An 11320-nucleotide genomic window follows, 5' to 3' on the forward strand; every position below is an offset into this window, starting at 1 on the left:
CACACATACACAGACACCCACACAAACAGACACATAGACACACACACACACACAGACACACACAAACAGACACATGCAAAGGCACACACACACAGACACTCACTGACACACATGTACATGTACAGACACACCCACCCAAAGACTTGCACACAGACACACACACACATACACGCACAGACATATACACAGACACACACAAAAGAAAGCCTGAAATGTTCCCTAACAGTGTATAACACAATGTGTATTATTTGCTGACACTGTTGCAAATTTTGTTGTTGTCTAGGGGTCTTGTGCGGAACAGGTGGATAGACAACTTTGACCAGCTGCAGGACCTGTTTGAGTTACCGTGGGCGGTCATGTTCTTCCTGAGGTCAGTCAGGGGCAAGATTCGGCAGACCATGTGGGGTCATGGCCTTGGCCGCCACTCTAAGGACGAACAGGAAGGAATCATTGAGAAAGATCTCCGGGCCATCTCAAGTTTTCTAGGTACACTCTGTCTTACTGTTTAAGTTATTGAGAAACATTGAGAGGGTCCAGTCACTTGGATTTTTCACAGAGTGGGCAAAGCCATGTGATAACGGGCATTAACAATTAAGGGAGGTCGGAGGGTATCCTCCCTTAAAAATTTTAATCTAATAACCCTCAGAAATACTATTTCCTGCATTTTTAGGAACAACTTTAATGTATAAAGCCAACAATTGTTTTTGTTGCAAAATAACTAATACTCTAGCCCGCTATGCTGGCCCCAAATCAAAACGTAGGGGATGCAAATCACAGCACAGGGAATACAAATCACAGCATAGGGAATGCAAATCACAGCATATGGAATGCAAATCACAGCATAGGGAATACAAATCACAGCATAGGGAATGCAAATTACAGCATAGGGAATGCAAATCATTCATCAACAAAAAGTTGATATCAATTAAACAATTGCTTTGACCTATTGAAGTCTATTGACATGTCATTCAAATATTAGACATTTTTAGACACATACATGTATACATTTAAGGTACAACATTTTTTACTTTTGTTTTCCTTTTGCAGGTACTAAACCTTATCTGATGGGAGATGAGCCTACTGAGGTGGACGCAGCAGTGTTCGGTCAGCTGTCGGAGCTTTGTTGGGCTAACCATGACTCCTACCTACACAGGATTGTCACTGTGGACTGTCCCAACCTGCAGGCCTACTGCAGCCGTATCAAGGACCGCTATTGGTCAGACTGGGACCAGCTGACTAAGAAAACTAAAAAGGACCAATGAGGATATGTTCTGTAACGTTAGTTCACCTTTATCCGTAGAGTAACCTATATCTGTTGTATACAAAAATAAGGTATTTGGGGAGCGTTAAGTCGATGGAAGGTAGTTTCACATTGCAATATTTTGAAAATGTTGATATTTGGAACCCACGTAGTTGACCTGGAGTCTCTAAATACCCAGATTTTTTTAAATACCGAATTTAGGTTACCCCTTGGATTAAGGTGACCTAGTGTTAATTGACATTCCAATATTTCTCTTGTAAAAAAATAGTGCCACTGGCACCATCTAATGTTTATTATTTGTATGAGTCAGTATGAAGTATTTGCTTTACAAGCAATAATAACAAGCGTTCGTAGAACTCAACCTCCGTGAAATGGAGGTTGGAGGGTGTTTTTTATAGACATCTAGCCTTACAGTATATGATACGTCCGGTTGGCAAAAATTCCCGGAATTCATACAGGAACTTTTTCGCGCCTATGTAATTGCATCATCCCTTTGGAGTGGATTAATTTGGGTTGAGAGATTGTCATGGTATTTGGAATGTAGATAGCTTTTGTCATGGACTGTGAGCAAGCAAGTGACTGAGATAGCTTTGGAGATACCTTACATAATCAATTTTTTATCATGAAAATCAGGGACTAATTTGCATGAATAATAAGGCAGTTTATAACACCTACTTCTTTTCATAATAGCAGATACTCAAAGATAAGACATGTGTAAATGACAAAGAGAGAAATCTTAGTCTAGATGAGTAGTATTTCCAATTGGTAAAAATTCCGGGAATTTACGACTATGTGCATCAAAATCAGCTTCTTAACACCAGATCAGGACGAAATGAGGTAAAGACTAGAGTTCATATTGAACTATCATGTTGATCTTCAAATTAAAGACCTTTCTTCTTATTGTATTCTGTGATTTTCTTTATCATATCCACACTTACTGATTTCAGGTCATCCAGCATTGCCTAATCTGCTGAACATGAAATATTCTGATTATGCAAATCATATCTGCATAATTTATGCCTAGCTCTTTATGTACAGCTTTAACTAACTCACACATGTTACTCAGGTCACAATTTTGACGATGAAATCATTTAGTACGTGTACTTAGAATAGTTATCATGATACTTTCACATTAATCATGCAAATTAGGGAGTTATTTGCATAGTTGGTATCTTCTAATCTTCCACCTGCCACAAACTGCATGTTACATGTATTTGAGTCCTATCATGGAAAACACTGAATATAGATTTTCCTCATTGATTATGCAAATTACGACCATATTTGCATAAATTGCTCTTCAATATGTACATCTCTGCCAAAGATACCTGCATGCTAAATATCATGGAAATCTGCCTTTCCTATGTTTCGTTAGGCTCCTTGGAAGACTTTGACCAGAATGTCCCTACACTTCCAGAGCAAGCTGCTAGGGGCCCAAACATAGACCAATTATTTCTTACATCACAAGCTATCTGCCACCAAAAAATCAAGATCATAACATGTCCAGGTCAAAAGATACGAAAAATAGAAGTTCTGCTGCAATACAAGGGTCGCACACCAGGGGGCCCAAATCGACCTTGACCTTTGTCTTCCCACATACTGAATATCACTACAATCCATCCAGAGGTTCTAGAGCTATGGTGACCACAAATATCCGGACACACAAACCGACACACCAAAAACTATTCCTTCATTTTGGAGGAAATTAGTGTTATGATTAATGTAAATGCTAGTTTTGTGGAATATTTTGCCGACTTTTATATCTATTTTGCCGACTTTTATATCTATTTTGAGCTCTTCAAGTTATGGTGCCCACAGAGTTTGCACAGGCACATTATAGTGCAGAAATTCCTGCTGAATTTCTGGCAATCGGACGTATAATATACACTGATAGGCTAGGCCCTGAGGCGTCGCCAAGAAGTGCAAGTGGAAGTTACCCGCCAAACTGGTACATGTACTCCGCAGAGCTGCTGAAAGTAGGCCCCAGGTCGCACCACCAAGTTTACTACACAACTTCACAAGTCCTGCTCGCGCCTACTGTCAAGTTCGCGTTTCTTTTGAAGTACTTCAAAATCATTCAAACTTAGGACACTGCCGCTTCAGGGCCTTGTGAAAATGTCCGAGTCCCCAGGACACGTCCAGGGATCGCTAGCTGCCCTGTACGAGTCTCTCCAGACGTCAGTCCTACAGCTGTTCACGGACCCAACCCAACTGTCCCCGGGCCAGGCTGTGCTGGTCGCCGCCTCTGCGCTGTTTGTCGGGGCGGTGGTGTGGACCTGCTGCGGTGGGCAGAGGTGGACAAAAGTCAAGCTACGGGCAGAGTTTACACCAGGTAAGGCTGCAGCTGCTGTGGCTGTGAGTTTGATAATTTGATGTCTGGACGCTAGGCGGCGTTCCTGATCAGTGGTGACTCCGCGGACACCATGAGTAAGGTGAACTAACAACAACAACATGAACAAGAGTTCATAGACCTCATACCTCCATGAGATCCAACATTTCCATAATCCATGCATGGCGATGTTCACCTTTAGATAAATTACACACGTCACATGTTATAAGTATGATAAAATTCCAATTATTACAGGGCTCAAAATACTAACGTTACCTGCATTTACAAGTCAGTGCAGCAGGTGAGTGCAGGTATTTCTGGTGTCTACCTGCACCTAACCTGCACTGGTTCATGTACTGGGTCTTTTACATTAAGTGTCATATGATGTAAGTGCATGTTGATTGTTATTGCTTATAGCTGCATTAAATATTTGTTACCTATAAAGTAGAAAAGAAAAAAATAGCAATGGTTCCTGAACAAACTTAGTATGATCCATACTTCCGTAAATTCAGAGTGGTGGAGGTAAAATTTGTCTGGTGCAGGTAATTTTCAATGTTACCTGCACCAGTGCAGGTATGAAGAAAAAAGGATTTCGAGCCCTGCATTACTTAGGACTCATTTTGCAACAATTATGCAAATTAAGGTCGTATCTATGTACTATTAGTATCTGTTTTTGTACACTGCCTGCCCTTTATGACATATGCAAAATGATGATGATTAATATGTATTGAATGTATGATATGGTAAAATCAATCATTTTATGTTCCTTTCTTTATCAATTATTAATGCTATGTTTGAATAGCACTTAGTCAATTGGAATGCCTTTGGTTTATTAAATTTTGTCAATAATTATGCAAATTAGATATGGTTGATTAGCATCCAACCATACATTATCATGTGGAATGAAATCAGTGATCTTTAGGGACTGTACGATATCTGTATAACACGGGAAGGCAAAGGTACATTTGACGAGCGGCTTGAAAATGATTTAAAAGCATTTACAGTAATTTTGCAGGTTATACAAACATCATTGTCACCCGGTCATAGTGGTGTGTACCGAAGCTCACAATCGGGTTCAGGTCCGGACTCGAGTCCAGAGATTCCAGTTTAGGTCAGCCGCTAAATTTTTCCGCATCAACACAAGCATTAAAGGTACTTGCCCAATGTGAGGTCCCCAAGCTAGCGTATCCGGCGACCGCGACCACCCCTCGACCGGGCTGCTTGCGATAAAAAATATTGCCGAAGACAACTGCTTTTAGTGAAGTAGCCCGACAAACATCAACTAGCGCAGGTGATTTGTTATAACTTGTTTTTCTCGGGAAATTTCTCCATTTTAGAAGGTATGGGACTTTAAAACCCATACCAGGAGATAAACAAAATCACACGTTATTTTCATGGCTAATATTACTAAAGTGAACCAGTCATTTTTGCCGCGTTGCCGGATTTTGAAAGAAGTTCCCGTTGCGAGACCATGTGCTGGCCCGCTCATAGTGGTAGGACCCAATCTATTTTCGCAAACATACAGTTATTTTTGGGCCCCTTGGCTGCAGTTGATAAAGTAACATAGGTATCTAGCGTTGTTTTAGATGATACTTAAGTATACAACGAGAAAAAGATTCCCCGGTTTTCCAGAAAATCGGTTTTGGACATTCCGGTTTTAACCGGACTTGAACCGAGAGTTATAGCAAGTCCAGTTCCGGTTCGGCATACCGGTACGCACCACTACCGGTCATGCTGGTTTCACGGGTGCACATTACATGACTGGTACGTACAAGTATGATAGGTTACATGTGCAGCCTTTAATTGTTACATTATGTGTTGATTTTATCTATTTTATCTTTGGTATTTCCCAGGAATGGTGTACCTCCATACACTGCCAGCTGTGAAGGCCATCCCATGTCTGACTCCGTTCGGTATAAAGCTGGAGACATATCTGCGTATGGCTGATATTCCGTATGAGCCCATGTATGGGAGGAGTATAGGCCCAAAGGTTTGTGTCTCTAATGCAAAAGTTAGCAGCACATTTGGTGTAACACTGAGGGAGGGTCTTTTTAGCGAATGCCCACGAACGCCCACTCTAGAGAAGTCTGCGCCGCACGAATCTCATTTTTTTTGCTTGGAATATGTCCACGTTGTGCTCCCATGCATTAATCCTGAGTTTCAAGTTAATCCATCGATCCGAAGTGAAATAAATCAAAGTTGACAATTTTCGATCGTCTTTTTAGCGAACGCCCACTATATCCACAAAAATATCGGCCGTCGCGCAACAGCACCTACACCTACCGCCACAAACATGTTCAAGAAGGTGTTCCATTGATGTGTACGAAGTTTCAGTGCTTTATAAGCTTTTAAAGTCCCTTTTTTGTACAAATACACGGCAAGCGGTAAAGGCCGCATGGAGCCAGTCATAAGTATGCAAATGACCCAGAGTCCGCCATTTTGAATTTTTAGCGTTAATGTATTGAAGTATCTGCGCCATACATTTTGACCAAAAAGAGGGGACTTAAAAATCTTGTTAAGCAGGGAAACTTCGTACACATCAATGGGACACCTTCTTGAACATGTTTGTGGCGGTAGGTTTAGGTGTCGTTGCGCGACGACCGATATTTTTGTGGATATAGTGGGCGTTCGCTAAAATGACTTTGCTGGGCGTTCGCTAAAAAAACCATTGAAAATCATCAACTTTGATTTATTTCACTTCGGGTCGATGGATTGACTTGAAACTCAGGATTAATGCATGGGAGCACAACGTGGACATATTCCAAGCAAAAAAAATGAGATTAGTGCAGCGCGGACTTCTCCAGAGTGGGCATTTGTGGGCATTCGCTAAAAAGACTATGCGTAACACTAATGAATGTAAGGTCACAATGAATTAGATAGATTATATACATTAGTACCCGCTAATCAAGTTTTGACAGAAAAATTAAAGCTATGTAGCTATACCCTTGTATGTATTGTATATCTGAAGTTGACGTGGTGCCAAAGTTTGTGGACGTTATGTGACTGTATTATTTTTATGAATTTATTTTTCACACCTTAACATGATGCAAGGAAAAACTTGATGCAAGTGGATCTTACTTTAATTTGTTGTTATTCCATCATTGATTATCAGCATACGGGAAAAAAGTATTATCAATAGTTAAGTTGAACAGAATCCCTGGCACTGCCAGTGGACTACACGTGCACCCTGCTGTAGTGATTGCACAAACAAAGAGTTGTGTGGCCCAGGGCTATGCCGTATGCACCATCTGGTGTGTGAGGGACTTTAACTTAACAATTATGGTACGTGTCCAATGTAGGGAGGGGTTCCTCAGAGAGAGCAACAATACCCTGTCATGAATGAGTGGGTGAGTGAGTGTCATTATGTACAATGTACTTGTGTTTTACAATCTCTGCTGTCTAGGGCTGTTTGGGCTCCTCCATTTTTGGCAGGGGCTTAGCCAGTTGTTGGGTTCAAGCTTTGAGGGTGATGTAGTCAGGCTAGTACCCATTGGAAATTACCAATTAAAGATCAAGCAAATGGCAAATAACTTTGCATTTTCAGGGTAAAGTCCCGTGGATAGAGTACAACGGTGAAGCCATGGGAGACTCTGGTCTCATCATGGAGTTCCTGAACAGGGAGAAAGGTGTGGACCTGAACCGGAGCCTGAGTGATGCAGACAAGGCTGTCGGCAGGGCCTTCACTAAGATGGTGGAGGAGAACACATACTGGTACGAGGGCTGTTGACAATAACAACAGTTTCTATGTATACACTTAACCACAGGTAGACTTTTATGCTTCATTCAGTGTGGAGCCCTGAGCGGGCTCCGAACCCACGGATTTGTAAGGGTGGATTGCCCGATACCACAGGGTAATCTCTCGATACAGGTGTTGCTATGGACTGGTCATGGTGTATATTTGTCGTTGGGTCCTGTGTTGTTTAACTCTGAGTTAAGAAACATGTGGTACCTCACGGGCCAAACCCAAATTTAGCCTAGGTAGAACATCAAAAAAATTAGAGGGAGGGAAGCAAAACTTCTTGCATTGAATGATCCTAAACAAGAAATTTACAATTGCACACACACACAGACACACACACAGTCATACATAAATTGAAGCTTGAAATGTTGCCTGACAGTGTAAAAAATGTGTAATAATTGCTGACACAAAAGTTTTTTTGTGTAGGGGTATGGCCTGGAACAGGTGGATTGACAACTTTGACAACCTGCACGACCTGTTCGAGGTTTCAAAGACGGTCATGTTCTTCCTGAGGCCATTCAAGGGCCGGCTCCAGCAGACCATGTGGGCTCATGGAATCGGCCGCCACTCGAAGGTGGATCTGGAGGGCATCATTGAGAAAGATCTCCGGGCCATCTCAACTTTTCTCGGTACACTCTGGCTTACTTTTTTTTATATAATGATATATATTATATTTTATTTATTTGCAAATTCATGCCCGAAGGCTAGTTGCAAGGGTACAGACAGTAAAAATTAAAAAGTGTCTATTCTAAACAGCTATCTATATACATGATTCTACATTGTTACTTACATTGTAAGTAACTGGGAGGTTTGACTTCTTCTTTGGAGGCAGTGGCTGATGAAAAGTCCCACGTCTTTAATGATTAGTGATTTCTGTGATTTTAACAGATTCATTTTGGAGTTTTTTGGAGGTCTTAACCAATTGGAGAAAAGTTGGAAATATTGTATTGATTGTGTGGAAAAGGTTGTTTCTTTCATCCTCATATATATAATGGGGGCAGTTACATATAAAATGTATTTCATCTTACACTGCATCCGTCGCACAGTATTTTCACAATCTATCTTGAACTGTCAACTTATAGAAATGTTGCATAGTTTTCACCAGAATGTTTTAAAGTGTATATTGGGGCATCGTGGTGTCACAAAGCTATATGTTAAGCAATGCAGGCATGAGCACTGTAGCGAGGTCTGACAGAATCCTTCAACTGAATGTTTTTTAAGGCCTGTAACACCAGAAACACAGCGACTATATCCTGCATTTTGAGAGCCAACTATCATTACCTTAGTGTGTTACATTAAACTACAGGAAAGCCCCCTATTTTGACTTTGACTTTATTCAGATCCACTTTTGAGCACTAGAAACACACTTTCAGGCCCAAAACCACAGCATATGGGGGACACAAATGACAGTTTAGGGGATACAAATTACAGCAGATGGGAGATTAATAATTGTGAAGGGGATACAAATCACAGCATAGGGGATACAAATCACAGCAGACAGGATACAAATCATAGCATAGGGGATACAAATCACGGCAGATACAATTCACGGCAAATGAGATACAAAACACAGAATAGGGGGTACAAAACACAGCATAGGGATAGGAAGTTAAAAGAAGAGTAGAAGCTTCTTTATCCTTATTTGCTTAATAAATGTAAAAATTGTTGGTAATTGAATGGTATACACCTCACCTTGTTATGGGAACACTATGATTGTTATGCTATTTTCCAGCTATACCCAAGAGATTTTAGGGACACCCTTCAGTACTGGCTTAGTGCTCTCCCTAATTCAAAACTTCCTATTAATTGACACTGTTAAAGGGAGGGACACTTGGACAGCCATAATTTCCATGAAATTAGCATGACTGAGGGCAGTAATGCACCTTAGACAATTTCAGACCATTTTGGTACATACATGTATAGAATGCAACAGTCTTTGGTTATTCCCTTGTCCAGGCACTAAACCTTATCTGATGGGAGATGAGCCTACTGAGGTGGATGCAGCAGTGTTCGGTCAGCTGTCCGAGCTATTGTGGACGTTGCCCGGCTCCTACCTACACAGGATTGTCACTGTGGACTGTCCCAACCTGCAGGCATACTGCAGCCGTATCAAGGACCGCTATTGGCCAGACTGGGACCAACTGACTAAAAATGCTAAAAAGACCAAAGAGGACATGTCTTTGTATTCCGAAATTTTCAGTATGTAAAATTTTTGACAAACTTTAAGAAAAAAACTCACACCTTAGGCCACACCAATTTAATTTCATGGTTCTCGGATTTTTTTCAGAAAAATGTTGGGGCGGCGGTCGAAAAAAAAGAAACTTTGCAAAAAGTCTGTGGTGAACTTATATAACACAAGAAAACAAGGTTAGTAGTCAAGTTTTCAGCTTTTCATGGCATGATTTATCCACTGAATCTCTTCCTTTAATTTTATACAACTGTTTTAATCATGTGACTGCAAATAAGCGCTCTGATTGGTTTATCAGCAGTATGTGCCCCTGGAATGGGGTTTTTGAAAGGTCTGCAATATAGCAAAACCTATATTATTTTTCATGGGACTAAATTTTTTTTTCCAAATTTGAAAGAAATAGGTTAGGAAATCAGCGAACCAACAAATTAAATTGGTGTGGCCTTAGATAATAGTAAATGTTGGGTGTATGATAGTTTATGTATGAATATTGGGATGAAGCAATAAATATCCTTTCAAACTTGTTATATTCGTTAGATGCTATTGTATTTATTGTCTAACTTTTGGTGGCTTGACATGGAGTTGGGAATGTTGATGTTATCAAGGACTTAATGTAAGGTCACTGATTTGATTATATCACCAAAAACTGATACTGGCGTGTGAATGAAAACAAAAAATTTGGCCAGAAAAAGTTTTCTTTATTATGAAATTCCGAAGTATGAGGAAGGATTAACAAATGACTCACAACGCAATGTAAGTTATACATGTATCAAACAATAAATCTTTTATTTTTGGTCTTCAGATTTTTTTCTTATCTGACTTTGGAACTCGCTTTGGTATGTTAAGACATAAATATCCATTTTCTATATTGCATTTTGTTAGTGTAGCTGTTGCAGTTGTAGTAAGGTACATGTGTCCATGGCTAGTGTTGTAGATATGAACTTATTAGTTTGATTGTTAAAGTGGCAACAATGTTTTAGTCATGACTGTACTTGTCAACATAGTAACTGATACCTGTCTGCCACACTTGTATCACTTGGATACAGAATCGACAGCAGATATTTGACTGAAGACTTGTTGGCTGTGGTGTTATGTTTTGTCTTTTCAGTTCTTCTTACAACGTTTTTGCTGTCTATTTTGAAAATCTAGCTAGCCTGTGTTTACACAATCTCTCGCTGGCAGGGGTTAAACCTTTTGATTTATCTATGAATATCATTTCCCTTCTTTGTTGATAATGTTTATGTATACCACTACTACTTTACTCTGTATGCAATTAGCCCTCGGGCATGAATTTGCAATAAAGATTATATATATAATAACCTCCTCCCCGAGAGAGCCGGTCGCTAGGAGCGCGATTTTAGTCAGGCTTAAAATCTGGCCATCTTGTTTTTTTTTCTAAAGCCATTTTCACTCTCACTAAATTTTTCGTCTTTAAAGGCTGTCATCCGTAAAATGTACTTGCTATGGCCCGAGGATGCCGAACTCTTGGTGTTGGGAGATGGAAAGAAGCGCATACTTTCCTACGCTGCCATGAATGTTTAAAATCTTCTTGTTAGACAATGATTGACAAGGATACATAGGTCTACGAAGGCCAACGTGTTTTGATGACGAAGAGGTATGTAATTATTTGCTGAACTATGTGTTGAGAGATGCAAGACAGCTAACCCTCCTAGGCTGTCATGGAAACAGTTGCCATGGAAATGAGGCCTGAATAGGATATTATTCAAATCCAAACTGCTCTTAAGAAAGTGAATGACAGAAAATTGACACGAAGGTTATTTGCAACATGTCTTTGTGACGGGTTGA

General features: G+C 40.3%; 2 protein-coding genes across 3 annotated transcripts in view; both read left to right on the forward strand.

Moving 5' to 3' along the window:
• The window catches only part of LOC118426879 (failed axon connections homolog), a 32730-nt gene extending 31408 nt beyond the window's left edge, over positions 1-1322 (forward strand). The window contains exons 4-5 of one of the 2 annotated variants that reach the window (XM_035836452.1): positions 284-486; positions 1048-1322. In XM_035836452.1, the coding sequence (XP_035692345.1) occupies positions 284-486; positions 1048-1262 (418 nt within the window). In that variant the 3' untranslated portion in view covers positions 1263-1322. The remainder of the gene's footprint in view (positions 1-283; positions 487-1047) is intronic. The other variant, XM_035836453.1, reaches the window with a different exon arrangement.
• A 1906-nt stretch (positions 1323-3228) lies between these two features.
• LOC118426878 (failed axon connections homolog) lies at positions 3229-9560 on the forward strand. Its single transcript, XM_035836450.1, has 5 exons — positions 3229-3590; positions 5441-5577; positions 7132-7298; positions 7753-7955; positions 9283-9560. The coding sequence occupies exons 1-5, from the start codon at positions 3374-3376 to the stop codon at positions 9531-9533; spliced, it is 975 nt and encodes a 324-aa protein (XP_035692343.1). The 5' UTR covers positions 3229-3373; the 3' UTR covers positions 9534-9560.
• Positions 9561-11320: the final 1760 nt, after the last annotated feature.

The sequence above is a fragment of the Branchiostoma floridae genome, chromosome 12, assembly GCF_000003815.2.
Source record: "Branchiostoma floridae strain S238N-H82 chromosome 12, Bfl_VNyyK, whole genome shotgun sequence".
NCBI classification, from domain to species: Eukaryota; Metazoa; Chordata; class Leptocardii; order Amphioxiformes; family Branchiostomatidae; genus Branchiostoma; species Branchiostoma floridae.